This window comes from Protopterus annectens, chromosome 16.part0, assembly GCF_019279795.1.
Source record: "Protopterus annectens isolate FY-2018-M chromosome 16.part0, PAN1.0, whole genome shotgun sequence".
NCBI classification, from domain to species: domain Eukaryota; kingdom Metazoa; phylum Chordata; order Ceratodontiformes; family Protopteridae; genus Protopterus; species Protopterus annectens.
The window spans coordinates 576295431-576315789 of NC_056750.1; the positions used below are offsets into that span (position 1 = coordinate 576295431).

The following is a 20359-nucleotide window of genomic DNA, read 5'->3' on the forward strand; positions in this document are numbered from 1 at the left end:
ACTTACCACAGCCCCCGGGGTGTTCACCAAATGCATGGCAGTGGTAACGGCTCACTTGAGATGCCTTGGATTCCAAGTGTTTCTGTACCTGGACGACTGATTCCTGACTACCACCATTGGGCATCTACTATTACAGGGCAGGGATGCCACCATTTCTACTTGCCTGCAGCTAGGGATTACATATGTGAATTTTATTGGCGCCAAAATAAATACTGTCACAATGAGGGCTTACCTTCCCATAGAGGGAATTCAGAATCTCAGGCAACACATTTTTAGTCTACTTGGCAAAAGCAAAGACGGTGCTTAAATTGTTGGGGACGATGGCCTCTACAATAAGATTAGTTCCATTAGCCAGACTGCACATGAGGGTTCTGCAGTGGTTACTTTTTGCCCAATGGTCACTGCAGCATCTACCTCTTTCTCACCCCATTCTGATAACAGAATTGTGCAGACAGGAGCTTCGCTGGTGGACCCAGTCAAGTCATCTGACCACAGGCAGACCTTTTGTTCAGTCTCCCCCTGCCGCCACCGTGACCACTGATGCCTCTCAGATAGGATGGAGGGGCATTATCTAGGGAGAACAGTCCAAGGCACGTGGCTGGAATGCGAGGCTCATTTGCATATCAACATCTTGAAGATGAGAGCAGTGCTTCTGGTGTTGCAAGCACTTCACAGATTACTCCCTCTAGGAACGATTGTGATCCACTTGGACAATATGTCGGTGATTTGGTACATAAACAAACAAGGAGGGACCAGATCTTATCCCCTTTGCAGAGAGTCCCTTCGATTGTGGGAGTGGGCAGTGTCTTCCCAATGTTTTCTGATCGCAATGCTCATTCTGGGGAAAACCAGCGTGATAGCAGACAGGCTCAGTAGGGCTATTCTGATGCCTCACAAGTGGTCTCTGAACCCTCACATTGTGGAACAGATTTTTTGCAGATGGGGTCAGCCTTGCTGCAATCTTTTTGTCACCCCTCTAAATGCCAAATGCAGCAGCTACTTCACCCTGATTCCCCCCCGAAAGGGGAGGCACCCAGAGATGCACTCCTTCACGATTGGCCATCGGGACTTCTGTATGCATTCCCAACATTTCCCCTGATATCAAAGGTAATTCGGAAAGCAATGTCCTTGGGAAGCAAAATTATCCTCATTGTTCCCTACTGGCCTCACCAGATTTGATTCCCCTTCCTCAGACCTCATCTAATGGATGAACCTTGGACTCTGGACCAGTGCTAGATTTACTGACACACATCAGGGTGTTCTATCCCTCTCTCCACACCCTCAATTTGACAGCATGGCTGCTCCAATTCCATCTCTAGTCAGGCTTCATGACTTTTCCCCTGATGTACACATTCTGACATCTTCTCACAAACCTTCAGCCAGAAAGACTTACACCAGTAACTGACTAAGGTTCTCCTTTTGGACCCATGAGAGAAACCTCGATCCTTATAGAGCTCCCATCTCTACCATTTTGGTGTTCCTTACTCAGTTGTTCCATCAAGGCTCAGCAGCTGCCACTATTAAAGTTCAAATGGCAGCTATTTATACCTTTCATTTGGCTAACGATCCTAACCTTATGGCGCATAGATTGTGTAGAGCTTCCCTTAAAGGAGCCACATTATTACATCCTCCAGTCATGGACCCTGTGGCACCTTGGAATTTGAATTTTGTACCTCAGAAACTTACTTTGAGCCCTTTTGAACCTTTGGCAACTTGTGACCTCAAGTTCCTATCATGGAAAATCATATTTGTAGTGGCCATTACATCTGCAAGGAAAGTTTCAGAACTGCAGGCCCTCTCTATTATGCCCCCTTATTTGGTGTTTCACAGAGATAGGGTTTCCTTACAGACCAACCCTTCATTTGTTCCTAAGGTCTCTTCTCAGGCCAATATTAATCAATCCATTGAATTACCTGTTTTCTTCCCTAATTTTTCTGACAAGGCTGAGTAAAATTCCACCAGCTTGACGTTCATAGACAATTGTTATTTTATCTTGATAGAACTAAGAATTTCAGACGGTCAGACCAACTGTTTATTTCCTTTTTGGATGCAAGGAAGGGCCTACCTGTCTCCAAAACCACCTTGTCTCACTGGATTTCCAGCTGCATTTCATTTATTTATACATCCAGTGGCAAAGATCTTCCCTTCAAGGTGAGAGCTCACTGTACCAGATCTGTTTCTACTTCGGTAGCCTTTCAAGCAAAGATCCCTATAGATAACATCTGTGCAGCAGCAACATGGGCTTCACCTCATACATTCATTACTCACTACAAATTGGACATGGCGTCCAGGAACAGATCTTCCTTTGGTTCCACAGTACTCAGGAGCATTTTCCAGTGAGCTACCCAAGATAAAGGTGCTAGGGACGCTGTCTCAAGTGTAAGAATGAAGGTGAGATAAGACTACAGAACATAAAGAAGTTATGTACTTACCATAATGTTCTATGTTTGTAGTCCATCTCGCCCTTCATTCTTACGAACCCTCCCTCCTGCCCCCTCCTTGAGGACCTGGGGTATTGTGACTAATGCCTTATCTCTATGTTGAGACCTTTCTACATGGTTTGTTCTTTGTCTCTGTATAACTACTACTTGCAGCAAACAAGATCTAGGGTACGTTAGCGGTGAATTATGAGATACCTCCTAGCCACGAGCCAACCAGAAGATTTTGAGCTAGAGAACTGCTGAGTCGGAGCCGTGGTTCAGCCCCGAACCCAAGTGTAAGAATGAAGGGTGAGCTAGACTACAAACATTGAATGTTATGGTAAGTACATAACTTCTTTTTCTGTATCATGATGATATGGAAACTTTCAGAATGAAAAAAATGAAGTTAATAAATGGCAAATAGTTTACATACTAACTTACATGTGATATTTTATAAATAGATTCATATGTTCATAGGTATATACTAGGCTAATGGCCCTGGGGCCTTTACAAGCCTTGCCATAGGATTACCCTGTTATACTGCCACCCGACCTTAGTTCCCAGTGCCTCTGTTGAGAAGAGCCACTGGAGTTATTCCCGGGGTGATTTTTCTGTTTCCCATCACTCATCAAGATTTCTCTTGAAGAGGGTCAGCGAGGTGCTCTGCTTGACATATATGGAAACTCTGTTTCATAGCATAGGCAGTCTCTGGGTTATGAACCTGTCCGTCCAGCACGTTCTGTTAATTGTGGTAATGAGGTTGAGGACTCTGGAGCGTGTGGTGCACTGGGATTGGGATTTCTTTAGATTTAGCATTTCTAACAGAGATGGATCAGACATGGCTTTGTAAGTCAAGCAGAGATTGCCTCTAAGTAGGCAATATGATACGGAGAATAGTTGGAGTTTTTTGAGTCTGTCCATATAGGACAAGTGTTTTAGGCCTAGGATCATCTTTGTGAGGTACTTTTGCGGTCTCTCCAGTTGTTGCAGGTGTCTAGTGAGGTACATGCCAAATGGGCATTGTACTCGATGATTGGCCTAATAAGGGAAGAGTAGAGGGAGACAATGACCTCTTTTTTCCTGGATGCAAAACCCTTAGTAATGAGATGTGCCACATAGAAGGACTTTCTGACCACAGTAGCAATGTGGTGATCAAAAGAGAGGTTGCTGTCAACCTGTGTTCCCAGATCTCTTATAATGCCTTCTGTGTTCATTCGGCTACCATCAATGTGGTAATTCATGGGAACCTGGTTTTTCCCAAAGCGGATGACAACACATTTTTTAGCACTGAGCTTAAGGCCATGGCTCTGACACCAGTCATTGATCTCAGTGAGGCCATTCTGTAGGATGTCAACATCAATTGGGGAGTTAAAAATAGCTCCCAACTTGCAATCGTCTTTACATCTCTGTAGTGTTGGCATTTGAATCATACTCTTTCATATCAAAAATTGATAAATAAATTAGGGCATCACATTTTTAGTATGGTAGTGCATTTGTTAAAGAAAAAAATCTCTGGAAAACTGCATGCTACTGGACTAAGATTAATTCATACAGATTAAATGTCGATCCGATGTGAGCTATTACAGTCAGCAAACCACATTCATAATCTTGGAACACCACTTAAATTGTCAAATGTCTGGTATATTTAACCACATTTAGAAGAGTACACCTAAAGTATGGTTAGACAGATGGATAAATGCATATATAGCTAATCTATTAATTGTAATTAATCTGCAAACAGAACACTGTTTCTCCAGCCAAAGCACTCAACAAATAAATGGCAGATGCCAAACTGTGTGAAGCACTTTTAAGTCCTTGGCATTTGGTCTCTTCAAACCTGTCATTTTCAGCCATTTCACTGCACATAGTTCCTGGTAGAGTAGTAGAACCCTTCATAATAATTAATAATTAAGCAGTAAGATATGGCATTTGTACATATTACTATGGAAAAATAGCTCCCTGAGACTTGCAGTGTAAAACACCACTGATGATTTCCACCAAATATAAGGGGTCATATTAAATGTAACAATCTCTCTTCCCCTATGTTTCCTAGCTATAAAAAAAAATGAAGTTGTTTTTCTTGAAGTTTATTCGCTTTAATTGACTCCAGCTCAGTAATGCTAGGATAAGGACACAGATAATGACAATGACCAGATGCCCAAGATGCCTCATTCATTTAGTTAGTTTCTTTATTAAAATGGTATAAAACTTTTATGAAAATGGTATAAAATAAAACAGTCTACTGACCCACAAAGGTTTATTCGTCTCTTTTATGAAAATGTCTGTTTTTGTAGAGCTACCATCTCTGTTTATTTTACCACTGTATGTGTTGTGGGGTTACACAAGGAGACAGCAGTGAAAGGAAGCTTAAATCTTATTGCATGCAGCAGATGTTAAAGAGAACACTGCTTTAAAATTTTATGTATCTAATTTTCTAATTCTTGACCATGCAGGATTGTAGTGCAATTTCCGAAGTAATAATAGTAATTCTCTTATTTGAGTGAAAAAGATTTCAGAGTGGGAAAAGCTGAGATAATTATTCATACAGTATTAAGTTTGGAAGCATATATATTAATATTTTCCAAGATTCTGTCATGGCAAGTTGTACAATACTGGGGGGAGGGGGGGGGCATATTGAGAACATTGTGTATACAGCATCAATTTATAGTCCCCCTCTGATCTTTTTGTCTTCTGCTGTTCTTTCAATGTTCTTTCATCTTCATTAGAAAGGAATGCTAACCAATGATATTAACTGTCATTTTAGGGTACACCTGGTCGACCTGGTCCAAGAGGTCAGCGTGGTCCTACGGTAAGGTCACCTCAAAAAAAATTTAATTCTTCTGATATGCATGAAATTAAACCAAGATGGTTAGCATATCACGTGATCCATATTTTGCTTTGTGTAGTGCAATAAAATCAGCAACATAAATCTGCAATGTCTAAAATTCTGGCAAGTGCACAGTAGCAACAGACGTTTAGTGTTTTGTTTCTGTACTTTTGTTAAGGGTCCCCGTGGTGAAAGAGGTCCTAGAGGAGCTACTGGCAAGGCCGGTCCAAAGGTACGCTTTTCAAGTTCTTATAATTTTAGAGGAAGCCACGCAGCTGTTAAGGACTTTGGTACATGAGTTTTTCTCTAGCGTAATAATCTATAAGATCTCTTTTAAGTCTTAGTTGTTGGAAAAAAAATGACAAAATTGTATTCACACAAGTGGATGACATGGTACATTAATTAGTTTTTAAAAGCAAAAGGAACGCTAATTAAAGGCGTCAATTTTTTAACATTCTTACACTACTGCATGACTTTTCTGTGAGGAAGTTAGAACAAACCTTTGTTAATTAGTTTCTGATCACTATTTTCCATTTTAGTTCCTATGTTGAGCAATGGTGCTTCATTTTCCCAATATGAGAATAAGAATGTGCAGGAATGCGGTGACATGAATATCTATGTATTCATTTCCACTGACTGTAATGTGCAGATCATAGCGTAGTAAAAACAAATCCCATGTTTAACTGGGAAATTACACTGGTCTGGGTTAGCCATAGCTAATTTCTGTACAAAACAGCAAGTTCCACTCCTAATACACTGTCTAAAAACATTACATACATGAGTGTATGCATAGCAACAGACTATTCCCAAGCACATACACATGTGCACAAATGTGTGACCCACAGTCTGTCTTGTTTGTCTCTCTCTCTCACTCTCTCACTCACACACACACACACACACACACACACACACACACACACACACACACACACACACACACATACATTTAAAAGGAAATTTATGCAACAATGTTTTGTCTGAATACAGTACCGTGGATTGCCCATTTTCATAATTCCATGTAGCTGACATGTTGTTGTACACCCGAGTAATTTCATCTGCAGTGCTGTTACGAATCTAGGATCCCAAATCCAAGAAGCACTGAGAGCTGGAATAACATTATGTCCAGTAAAAAGGTCTCAAATTCCCACCATATCTGACACAAAAGAACTACTAACTAAATGCATGTGTTAGGCATAGTGAGTTATACCAAAACACAGCTTCATACTGCCCAGACCTGAACACTACCAGTACATTTTTTGATAGCCTCCTAACTGTGAAGGCATACTCAATGGTCTTTCCTGTTGCTGCTTTTATTTTCTGAAGGAATTAGGAAATGAAAAGCTGTTTGCAGTGGTTGAGGCTATGATTAAAGAGTCTGGATCAATGACAGAAATTGCATTTAACATCTCATCTATCTGAATTTACAATTATTTAAATGATGCTTTGTCTGGTTTGTTATTTGATATATTAAATGGATACTATGCCTTTCCTCATTGCATAACGCACATCATTGTACCCTTAGCATAGTATAATAAATGAATTGCATTAGTACAAACATTTATATGATGTTAGAAAATGTTCACATTCAGCACATGAAATCAGTAATTAGTTTTCATAGGAAGTTACAAGCCTAATGGCCCTACGTCAGTCTAGACTGCATTTGAAGAAGGCCAATGAGGTGCTCTGTTTGACATGAAGTAGGAGTCTCTTTCAAAGGTGCGGTAACCTCTGGGAGACAACTCTGTCCCTCAGGCAGGTTCTTTTAATGTCACATACCAGGTTAAGGTCTTTAGAACAAAAACACCTGTGTACAATTTAGCTTACAGAGATGCAACATTTCCAATAAAGCAGGGTCAGAGACTGCCTTGTATGCAAGGCAGAGATCAGCTCTGAGTACTCTGTGTAAAACAGAGTAAAGTGACAGTGATTTCAGATGATCCACATGACAGATGCTGAAGACCTAGAACTGTCCTTGTGAGGAACCTCTGTGGTCTCTCCAATTGCTGCAGGTGCTTGGAAAGATACATACCAAAAGGGGCGTTGTACTGAATTATTGGCCTGATGAGGGAAGAGTACAGGGAGGTTATAACTTCTTTTTTTTCTGGAGGCAATGCCCTTACTTATCAGATGAGCAATATAGAATGCCTGAGGAGACATGGTGGTCAAAGGTGAGGTTGCTGTCAACCTGTGTACCCAGGTCTCTCACCAGTGAGTGTGTACTTAAGGTGTTGCTACTGATGTGGTAGTTAGCAGGAAAATCACCCTTACCGAAACAGATGATAATACTTTTTTACATTGAGTTTAAGGCCATGACTTTGGCACCAATCATTTGTTTGTGTAACACCCTCCAGTAGGATGTTGACATCATTTGGGGATTTTATGACTGCTCCCAGTTTGCAGTCATCAGCGAGCTTTGTCAGCCACAGACCTTTAGTTTTTGCTTGTACTTCAGTGAAATAGATGCCAAACAGTAGAGGTCCTAGGACTGATCCCTGTGGAATGCCACTGATTACAGGTCTTCTGTTGGAGGTGGATTTCCCTTATTTTGTTTATATGGGTTCTATCAGGGAGCCAGTTAATGACCCATCTAATAATATAAGGGTTGATACCTAGTGAGATGAGTTTGTCAATGATGCCTGAGTGGGGAATAGTGTCAAATGCCTTAGCTAAGTCTAGGTAAGCTATATGCACAGATTTCTTCTCGTCCAGGGCCTTAGTGACTGTCATGAAGACGTCCACCTGGTTTAACGGGCATTATCTCCCTTTGACAAATCCAAATTGAGTGGGGTTAAGTAGTTGGAGATTACCTGTATCTTTGCTGATAAGGTCCATGATTATTCACTCCATTGCCTTGCAGATAAGGCTAGTCAGGCTAATAGGTCTGTAGTTCCCAGAGTAAGTGGAAGCACCCTATTTGTGCAAGGTAATAACAGTGGCAGTTTTCCATTCAGCTGGGATGAAGCCAGTGCTTAGACTATGACTGAAAAGTGTAGCCAGTGGTATTGCTAATTCTTGTTGGAGCCCATGTAGGATGCAGCTTAGGATGTTTACAGGTCCTATAGATGCTGTGTTCCTGGCCTTGGAGATGGTGTTAACAACCTGCTCTTTAGAAACAAGTTAGGGGATAGGTGGCAGGGAAGTCATGGTCTACATCTGGCGGGGGCAGGGGACTGAAGTTTTCATAAAATCTGTTGCACAGTGGGTTAGCTATGTCCACAGGCTCAGTATATGCGGTATCATTAACTACCAGTTTGGTACAAATCTCAGCCTTTACTTTTAGGTTACAGATGTAGCTACAGAATGCCTTAGAGTTGTCTTTAGTTGAGGATTTGCTTTGGAGGACTTCACAAGAAGTCTTATTCGCTTGTTTAAGCTGATGGGGGGGTATTTCCAATTAAGGGCTCTCCCCCTCTTACTCTTAGATAGCATTTTCATCCTGTTATTGTAAAGTGTGTTAATGGCAGTTGTCCACCAGGCAGATTTGCTCTTCCGTGAGGAGCTTGTTTTGGTTGTATCAGGTATGGCCGAGTCAATGCAGTTACAAAGGTGTTTGTATACAGCACTGGTGTAGAAATTGGCATAGTTGCCAATTCCATCTGAGGCAGGAGGTGCAGAGAAACTATTTGTACCATGCCTTAAGAGGTTATAATCTGCTTTGGAGAAGTATTTTATATAGTTTCATGGCATGTAAGAGTCACCAATTATAAATAATTACGACAAAATGAAAAACATTCTGCAAAATATGCTTTTTTTGTAAAAACATCTCTACTGAGGCAAATTCTTGTTAGATGTTTGTTTGGTTCTCAGATATTGGTAATACAGATCCTGATACGAAGAAATGGCAGACAATATTGAACTATAGATTCTGTTGTGGGCTTAGTATGATTTCCTGTTTTTCTCCATTATAACAGTCCACTGATTATTTTAAATTATTATTTTAACATTTATTTGCCACAGGCATTATTTCAGCATTACAGTGTTGTAAAAGAAATTGTATTCATACTCAGATGATAACTGTTTACCATCAACAGCGATTTTTGGCACAGACAACCTGTGTACAATTTCTGATTCCATATTTGATTATTGCTAAAATATTCTATGCTTATTTTCCACAGGGTACAGCAGGTGGAGATGGGCCTCCTGGTCCCCCAGGTGAGAGGGTAAGTGAATTTAAGTGTATAATTTTTGTCAATGTGTTCCATAATTTGACGCATGCACTTTGTTTATCTGTATGGCACTGTCTTTCATTCTTTCCTGTCTATATCTGGCTAAATGTGAGAGTACAACAAACTTTGGTTACCAAAAACAAATAGAGCTGATACCTTTAGTGGTGTTCCTTGATTATCATGTGCAACATTCTTTATGGAACCATAGCACCCCAAAGAACACCACATGTAGTAATGCCATCCACTCAGTAAGCTTTTAAACTGACCTGCAGAATAAGAACAACATTTACAGAAGACTCTGGTTTTCTTAGGCTGCATTTATGTTATTTTCAGTTACAGAAGAGATGAAGACTGAATAAGCATTTTATTTTTATTCTTTTTAAGTAGCAGTCTTTCTCTTCTTCCCTGCTTTTCTTAAGTAGCGGCTGTTCTCAGCACATTATGTTTTAAGTTACAAAATAAAGAAAGCAACTGTGTTACACTAAGCCACATTCTTGTAATTGCTAGCCAGCATGAATGTTCCTACAGAATGACTTTTACTGTCACTGTCACGGAAAGCCATTTGTTTGGTTTACAATACAATGTTAATATTTTACGTGAAATGCTTTCTCCTCTTCTTTTTTGGTCATATCTGGCGAGGAAGAGGCAAATGTAAGCATACAGGGTAAACTGTTTACAAAATGCAGGAAACAATTATAATAAAGCAATCAACTTAAGTGGTTCAAGTAATGATATTTTAGCTGTAATTTCAATTTTGGGGAGTATGTCACATAAAGCAAAATTTCTGTTTTGTGTTTACTTTCATATTTTTCAATGGCTGTAAACACGTAAATAGACTATATTAAATAATATATGTCAAGAATGAAGAAAAAAGAAATTAAAATGAGAAAAAATATATTTTGCAGAGGCAGCAAACTGTGCAAGATGGATAAATTCCAGAAAGTGACTTTGTTTTTTTGGTTTTCAAGCAGAGCAATTATTAGAACTCTGTTGATTTTTTTTAAAAAAGTAAATACATCAGTTAAAATGGGTCATACTGTAACAAAGAGGTATGTAATGTTGGGTTATTCAAAGCTCATCTGTGCTATGACAGCTATAAAGTTGTAAAGCAGAAATGTAGAAATGAGCAAAAAATATCCACTAAATGGTTTTAGGAGTGAGTTTATGCAGCTGTATTCAGCTGTGTCCTACTTCACCATTGTACACATATTTCCTGTGTTAGTCATTTAATTCTGATTTGAAAAAATAAACATGCTTGTTTATTACATGGTTAAATTGTTAGTTCACCTTAATGGAAAAGTTTGTGGTGCTCAATAATTCTGCCCAGGTGCATGCAGTCAGTGATTTCAATGCAGTTTTAATTGTGCTATACATTTATAATACCAGCAGTTCCAGTTGTCATCATACTATTGATGCAAGTTCATCATATCTAGAGCAATGTTCCTTGAACATCCCTGTATATGTAGATTGTTAAATGGGGGTGTGGGGTGGGGGTAAAAGTGGTATCACAGTAATGCCACCCTGAACAGTGTATTTTCACTCTGCTCTCCCACTTCCACATATAGCCCTGCAAATTATACTCTGAACCCATATCCTGTAGGTAACAAATACCGAAGGGTTTGACTGATTGTTTTTTCCAAAAATCTCGTGGTCTAGCTGGCCCCGCTCTGTTCACCTCATTTCACTCGGCTCACTCCGCTCCCCTCCCTGCCCCCAGTTTCCGCCCTCCCCCACTACTTCTACTTTTATTCTAACCGCTAATCACCTGACCAGTAGTCCAACCCCTAATTCCCTAACCACTAACCCAAGCCACTCATCCTACCTCCCTCCCACACTAATCCCACACCCAACACATTCCCAGACAACACAACTCCACCCTTACACACAACCAACCAGGAATCCTAGTTGTTCTTATCACTCAAAGTAGTATCATGTTACCCACACTCACATCCCTAACACTAGCTCTGCTATCACTAACCTTCCTAATTTCCTTACCAACAGACAAACCATTGCACAATTACTCCTATCATGCCACCCACACTAGCTCACACTCTCAAACACACACACACTTTTACATCTGCCCCACAATCATAAATTTTAGAACTACATATTACTCGCTACCAAAAATGACACTATCGCACCACAGTAAGAAAAATACACATAGACCAAGCTCACATACAATTAATATTAAGAAGCACATACTAACACTCCTACAAACTCTGCTAACCCCTGGTGACTTTCACCCAAATCCAGGTCCTCTCTAAGCCAGACAAATATCTGACCTGCTGATCCTAAATCTCAACATAAGAAGTATTATCAGCAAGCCAACAGACCTACATGCATTCATAGCCCACTACAACCCTGATGTACTCACCATTACAGAGAGCTGGCTTAAACCCAGTATCCAGGATGAAGACCCCCCCCCAGGGTATAATACACTTAGATCTGATAGAACAAACAGGAAAGGAGGAGTAGCCATTCTCTTTAAAAACTCCCTTAACCTCCAACTCCTGCACACCACACCACCCACATTTCAAAATGCTGAAGTCCTATTTTCTGTCCTCTTCTTAAGAAACACCAAGAAGATCAATATAATATGCTGCTACATACCTCCAGGCAATAACTCACTCATAATAGAAGACATCCTACACTGGACAAAGGACAACCTACCACAGGAAACAATCCTACTAGGAGACCTTAACATTGACTGGGCAGCCTGTAACTCCAGCAGCCCCTCTACATATATCAATCTATATGGGTTCTCTCAACTAATTGAAGAACCAACTAGAATAGATAAGAAAACAAACAAAGAATCCATAATGGACTGGACACTAACCAACTATCCCAAACATACAGTAGGCTATCTCCCAGATGACCTAAGTGACCATTTTCCCACCTTCCTACTCCTTCACAAACACTCCAATCACCCCAAACCAGTAGTCTGCAACTCGTAAGAGATGACCGTAACCTTACCTAACAAGACCTAAATACTGTCCTAAGCCACTGCAACTGGGAACCACTACGGATACTTGGGTTAGACCAGGCAGTAGACTACTTCAATACTAACTTCTCTAACATCCTTAACAGTCTAGCCCCCAGCAGAAAGATCAGAGTTAAAGCCAACTATGCACCCTGGCTAAGTAGGGACACTAGAGCCTTACTAAAAGCCAGAGATAAAGCCTGGAAAATCTGGAATACTGACAAAACCCCTAGCTCCAGGCAATACTATAAACAGTTTAGAAACAAGGCCAAGACAGAATAAAAAATAAACAAACAAAACTATTTTCTTAGCGGCCAAAGCAAATATTCAAATAATCCACAAAAATTCTGGCATGCCATTAACTCCCTACTAAAGCCAGGCAAAACCACTACTCCAGTACCCAGCTCTACTAACAGTACCCTAGACATAGCTTCTCAATTTAATAGCCTTTTTTTCAAGTCCATCTTAGCCCTGTCCAGTCAAATAACCAAAAACAATCTACCTCAATCACAACCCAACCCAACCCACCCCACATCACCCCCTCTTTCAGCCTATCACAAGTGCCCACCTCAACTATTAAAAAACTCCTCCAAAAAGTAAAGCCAACCACCTTGGGAGCTGATAACATACCTACTGCATACCTAAAAAAGGCTAGTGACTCCCTATCATATCCAGTCTCCATCCTAATCAACCACTCTATACTAGAATCCTACATACCCAAACTCTGGAAAGTATCTCCCATCATCCCTCTCCATAAAGGAGGTAACTCCTACGAATTCTCCAACTATTGACATATTGCCATCCTTTGCCCCCTATCCAAAATTCTTGAGAAATGCATACACTTGCAAGTGATGACATTTCTCAACACACACAATCTACTATCTACCACACAACATGGTTTCCGTCCACATCACCACACCACCAGAGCCTTTCTATCCTTCACTAATCATATAAACCTTCACAGGAATGATAACAAATATGTATCAGCCATTTTCCTCGACCTCTCAAAAGCATTCGACATGATCTCCCACTCCATTCTACTAGACTCACTAACATCACTATCCTTCACCTCCTCTACTATAGCCTGGTTCAGAAGCTACCTATCTGACAGGCAACAATCAGTCCAGTGGAAAGGAACTCTGTCTCCACAACTTCCAACCACCATAGAAGTCCCACTGGGCTCTATACTGGGCCCGCTATTGTTCTCTATTTTCACAAATAACCTCAATAGCTCTACACAACATGCCACATTCATACAGTATGCAGATTATTCAACTCTGATCTGCTCCACCTCATCCCCCACCACCTTACATACACTCACTCAAGATACCTTTAACTCAGTAGAAAAATGGATATCAGGTATCCAACTGATTCTAAATCCCAAAAAGACAAAACTGTTACTATTTACCCCTAATAGATAAAAAAAAACTCTCCTTTACCATAACATCTAAGGACAGCACCACCATCTCCCCTTCTAACCACACCAAACTTCTGGGTATTGCAATAGACAATAATCTCCACTTTGATGATCACATCCCACATACCATAAAACTAGTACACAAAAAGCTAGGCTCCCTATACAGGCATAAGTCCTTTCTCTCACAAAAAGCAAGAGTCACTCTTGCACAAACCCACCTCCTCTCAAATCTATTATATGCAGCACCAATCTTTACCCAAATCAGACAAGTTGACCTTGACAAACTAGAATCATGCTACAATTAGATAGCAATGTTTGCTACTAGCTCAAACTATAGAACCCATCACTGTACTGCACAAAAATTACTAAAATGGCTTGAGCTACCCCAGCTATTTAACTATCACCAGCTGAGCACAGCCTACAATATTCTCAAATATTCTGAAAAAAAACCCTCATTATTCAACCTACTTACTGTCTACACTGCAAACTCCACTGGACTGATGGTTGCCTGTCACCTAAGATCTAGTGAAAAATCTCTCCTCTCCATCACCAAGGCTAACAACAATGCAGGGAAAGCGCTCTACTCCCACAACGTTGCCAGAAATTGGAACTCTCTTCCCCTATCCGTGTCCACTGCCCCCTCCGCATACATATTCAAAAACACCTCAAATCACATCTTCTTAGTACCTGGTTATGCCCTTGCATCACATAACCGTACCCACACTGCTACCAACTCTCCAAACTGCCCTCTGATCACATGCTGGATCTCTGATCCCATGTAAGTGTGGTCATCTGAAAGAGTACTTTTAACTGTAGAATCTTAGAATCTTACGTGATATATTTTATACTCTCACCAGTCTATAACTACATTGTCTTTTTTACCTAAGTCCTATATCTTCTTTTACCTGGAGTGTTTTATTAACTTCTTGTTATATTACTATGCTCAGCATACATAATGTAACCTGTTTTGTGTAGTATGCTAGATGTACTGTAACTGACATTGTCTTTTTACCTATGTTCTATATCTTCTTTTACCTGGAGTGATTTATTAACTTCTTGTTATATTACTATGCTCAATATACATGATGTAACCTGTTTTGTGTATTATGCTGGATGTACTGTATTTGTATAACTTGATGCCGGAGCTTTTTTCCCCAGGCCTCCGCTGAAAATGGACCTGCTCCAGTCGGAATTTCGCAGTTAAGAAATGTAAAATAAAATAAATAAATAAATTCATACAGCAGACAGAGATGTGTATTATCAGACAGTATGTATAGCAGAAATAGTATGTGACTGTGTGATGTCATATTGTATTACAAGGGATTATGTATGAGTTTATGGCAACAATCACTCTAAAAGAGATGTCCCATGACTGTGTCATGCAGTATATGTTGTGTGGTACTGATCTGTGAGGTAGACACACTAATTTATCACACCTGATACACAAACCAGTGCGTCAGAGATGGCAAATGATTTGATGGAGCAGCACTCAGTAACATCATATATACTGCACAAAACAACATGATAGCACATGCTTCAGCAACAGAGATAGAACAAAAACAGCAGTACACTTCATTGTAACAGATACTGTATACAAATATAGTTTAGCACGTTACTGTACAAAGACTGAATACAGTAGTGAGTGTGGCACATATCGACTACCAAATTGCTCTAAGTTTGTGTAACTGCACATTATGCAAAAGTTCTGAACAGCACAAGCTTGTGTCATAGAAACTACCCTACATATCCTACCACAAGTGTTTATTTTCTGGTATTTGCCATTAATTTCATTAGAAATTAGAAGCTCATGGTACCCCTTAACCACCATTCCTGTGTAGTTTTAGAGGTGGAAGGGGGATGATAAGGAGATATCAACCTCTTACTAACAGAATTAACAAAATGCTCACAGTGAATATGACTTCTGCTCATGTCCATAGGGGCAGTCTAGAACTGCTCAAACATTTTGCTTATTCTGAAATTATATTACAAGTTTTAAATCCTGAATACCAGAATTATGCATCCATTCTGCAGCATTCCAGTTAGTGAGCATGACAGCTGTAATTACAATAGATACATTTTTACTGTGCTGCATAACTGAAGGATAAGTAGAACATAAATAAATAGGAATACTAGGCAAATAATCACAGGGCTGTGAGATGCTCAGCCATATACACCTTTAAGCAGACACATGTACAAGTTCTTGGCACCCTTTTTAAGTATCAACACATCATCATTGGTTTTAATCATATATATAAATAGTCTGTGGAAAAGAAAATGCTTTTTAAAAAATGCAGCATTTGTGTAACATAGCTGGTAGCATTATATTCTTAAACAGAAAGTACACAGACAAGTTATGCCAATTCAATACTAGCTGCAACTGTCACACATAACTTTCTTGCTGTAGCAAGGAAGGCACTTGACCATGTGGTGGCACAGATTAGTGTTTCAAGTATGTAATTCTTTGGGATAACACACATTGTACAACAGGTGGCATGTGACACTGCTGGTAAGTTCACATTAGTGTGACTGTGGTGATGAGGGTTAGTAGACAAAGTCATTAGAGGTGGTACATCTTTAGAGCAGTTTATTTTTCTGTAACAAGGACAGTATATGACTCACAGTTAGCATGTATTAGTGTAACAGTTCACTAACGTATGACAAAAAAGTATATCTCCCCAGATTTCCTCAGTCATCAGTTAATAGCAGTACATGGTTGTAGGGGGTAGAAACATTGTGTGCCATTCAGAGATGCTGTCGATACATTGTACTATCCATAGTATGGATGGCATCATGCACCTGACATCCACTGGGCAGTTTGTACAACAGTGAGTAAATGAGACATAATGCAGCAGAAAGACTGTGTACCATGCATTTGTATGGTGCAGTGACTGCTACAAGTTCACAGATTGGCAGCAAAGAGAGATATTGCAGAAGGCCAGGTAGGGCATATATAAGGGCAGCACAGTGAGCTAACATAAACATAATAAGGCACTCTGGAGAGTAAATATGAAGCTGAAATGTGCACAGAACACCAGGTTGTACCCCAGCTATATAGTTTCCCAACAGATAATCATGGACTGGTTGTAACTGTCTAAACCTAGCTACTTTAAATCAGCGGCTACTTTTTTTTTTTTTTTTTTTACTATTAGGCAATCACAGAAGTACATACAGGAATGTGTGTGTGTGTGTGTGTGTGTGTGTGTGTGTGTGTGTGTGTGTGTGTGTGTGTGTGTGTGTGTGTGTATATATCTATAAATAAATAAATATATATGTATGTATGTGTATATATATATATATATATATATATATATATATATATATATATATATATATTTTTTTTTTTTGCCATTTGAGGGATTTGGTGTTTTGAGGTTGGATCTGTTTTATGGGAAGTGTGTTCTTGATTTGTTTTCAAGAAGCATTACATTTTCAATCAGCCTTGCATCTATCATAGGGCAAGCTCAATACACAGAGAGCAGTCGGCACTTGGGGTAAAAGTGTATTAAAATCCGTGGCCAGAGTACCAGGCATTGTGCTTCCAAGGCATATACAGTGTTGCATGGAGTTAGTAGACAAGCTCCACTTATAAACAGAGCACAAGTGAATTGGAAGGAGTTTAAGGTACATGTACAGGCACACAGCATAGTAACATTGTAACTAATTCTCAGTGGTGCATGATATGTCATGGAGGTTATACAATATACTTAGGGTCACCAATGGATGAAGGCACAACTGTGACCAAGATGACCTAAGAATGATTAGTGGCCCAGCTTTTGGAAAAGCCTGGAGGGAAGGCGTGGGACTGAATGTCTGTCACTGGTTCACTACCCATCTTGGGAGAGGGTTAGCTTGATCAGCTGCAATGCTGACACCCAGTGGAGTCTACACATCCTTAAGTCACACTTCAACAAAGCCATTGCAATTTATACCTGCTGGTCATATATTTGTTTACCTAAATAGTTATACTTTATATTTGCACTTTAGGGGCCACCAGGATCACAGGGACCAACTGGATTTCCAGGACCAAAAGGCCCTCCAGTAAGTAACATGTTCATTTTATTTTCTAAGCATGAACTATCTCTTTGAGTGTAAATAGAAGTTGTAACCACTTTGCTCCATAGTAGAAGCTCAGATGTCCTGCTCTCTCTCTCTCTCTCTCTCTCTCTGCATAAATGTCATCAATTTGTAAATCAGTAGGAAATTATGTGGTTTGAAGTAACTTATTAAAAGCTTTCAGAATTAGACCAGTCAGTGGTACTCATAACTCTCAACTGTCCAGATTTTCACAGAATATCCAGATTTTTGCCTCATTTTTTATCTACTCATAAAATTTGTGTTTTTTATGGCAAAGCACTGAGCATCGAAGACACTAAATAATGACACACATTTGAGTTTCAGCCTTCATATCTTTCAAAAAATGTGTGCTTATACAAATTATGTTATTCTAGCAACTTTTTAAGTTTATAAGAGCAATATTTAAATGTCTCCCTATTTTTGGGCCCTTGTCTCCCCATTATTTTAGGCTTTGTCCAGATTACTTGCCCTAAGAGGTTGAGAGGCATGATAGCACTTCTGGAAAGTTCATCTGAGTATGTAGAAATACATTCTCTACCTAGTTTGTTGCATAGTTTTTTTCTTGAAGCTTGCACTACACAAAGTTGTTATGCAGAGGGTTTTGCATGGGTATGCCCTGGCATGCCATATTCATACAATATTTTGTTGACTCCCTTACATGTTACAGTTCACAAAACTAACAAATACAGTATTAATGAATCACAATCCTCTTTGTTCATGAAATAGAAATATAGCCCGGAAAAGAATATATGTAAGCAATAATGCCTGATGGGCTTTTTTGGGATAATGGAGAGAACAAAAGTACGTGACAAAATCCCATGTAGACATGGGGAAAACATACAAACTTCACACAGACAGTGAGTAGAGACTAAGAATGAACATCAGAGCCTGAAGCTGTGATGAGGAACGTTTAACCACTGAGGTGGCAGTAGATTAGCATATCATTAGTAAAGTGTAAGTAAAAAATAAAAAATGGGTCTAGATCCCTGAATATGATAGTGTTTGGCAAATATAAAAATTGTATCTCAGAACAAGGCTGATTTTCAGATCTCAACCTTTAACCAATGGTATATATCAAAGGACGCAAAGCTTTCCGGCTTACATGATAAAGAAAATTAGACTGCATAAAGTGTTTAAACCCAGCAGACCTGACTGGACTGAATACCTTCAGATACCATTAAATTTGTTATGGGACTTTGAACATTCTGCAAAATATGCCTATCGTATCAAATTAATATAGCATATAACCATATTCAAAAGTGAACATGGCACTATCTCCATTTTAAGTCTGCATTTACTGCCTTAGTTTGGAAAGTTAACAGCAGCTTCCATTTTGTGGGAGGCATTTATTGCAGTTTTTGCAGTAGCATCTACGTTTTTGACAAGTGTATAGTTATGCTGCAGCTTAAATTGGAAATCATGTGTATATCTAAGTCATGTTGCCTGATTGCTGAAGAGAACTAATTCACACATCTTCAAAGCTCAACTTATTTTCCCAAACTGTTCACCAGTAGTAGAGAATTGTTTTCAACTGCAGAACCTTATCTGTGTCTGATAAAAATAAGTCCCATAAAACTTGGAAAAATGCGACTGCAATTTGGACTTGGGTTGCTGAACTGGAAAAATGAAAGCCTGTCCCTGAGCAGAAGAGCAAAAGTCATCATAATGGACCTCTCAGCAAAGGATTTGAGCACAGATGAAAGTATTCCACAATAATACCAAAGCTAGATGCTATGTCTTATAGAGGGGAGGAAAGTATGGATTCCTAAGACATACTATAATCTTGATCAGATTAAGTGAGACAGAGCAAATATGTAGTTAGAAGATTAAATTGAATGAAAATAAGCCCAATAAAAACATGGCTATGGTTTACTTGGACTGTTTAAATGGAAAAATAAAAAAACTATATCCTTATAGTTGCATTGTTGCTTCCTGGGACAATAAATTAGATCATAAAGGAAATTTAAGGAAATTATTTGAAACAGAAAAAGGTATTCTGCTTTAATAACACTACTTTAATAAAATCACTCTGGAAATCTCATGATCTTATGGGAACTATCAGTGGGGAACTGTGAACATTCCAGGCATGGTTCAACCTTTAATAGTAAGGCTTATACTGCTGAAAGCTTTCTTTTAGGCAGCCTTACTTGTTCTGTAGTTCAGAAAAATCATGCTGTACACTGGACTAACTGCTGCTGGGGTTCCATTACATTCATTATTTTGTATATCTGTGAGTAATGGGAGAGATGTGAGAACACTCATGAAGTATGTTATGTGTACTCTGGCATGCAGTGAAGCATTTTATTACTGCTGAAAAATTAAAACATGCAAGCCATAAAACCAGAAATACCCCCCCCCCCCAAGGATGACACATACATAGCCCCATCAAGGAGTTTCTTGATAAATACTGCCAAAACATTCATCAGAATTAATTCTGGTAAAAGGTCAAGACAGTGTATTGTCAACTACAATGAA

The 20359-nt window shown here is 39.4% G+C and overlaps 1 protein-coding gene across 2 annotated transcripts in view; it reads left to right on the forward strand.

Annotated features, from left to right (window-relative positions):
• COL5A1 (collagen type V alpha 1 chain) overlaps positions 1-20359 on the forward strand; it is a 1013097-nt gene that overhangs the window by 793396 nt on the left and 199342 nt on the right. For both annotated transcript variants that reach the window (XM_044058757.1, XM_044058756.1), the window contains exons 33-36: positions 5185-5229; positions 5426-5479; positions 9363-9407; positions 17795-17848. In XM_044058757.1, coding sequence (XP_043914692.1) covers positions 5185-5229; positions 5426-5479; positions 9363-9407; positions 17795-17848 — 198 coding nt within the window. The remainder of the gene's footprint in view (positions 1-5184; positions 5230-5425; positions 5480-9362; positions 9408-17794; positions 17849-20359) is intronic.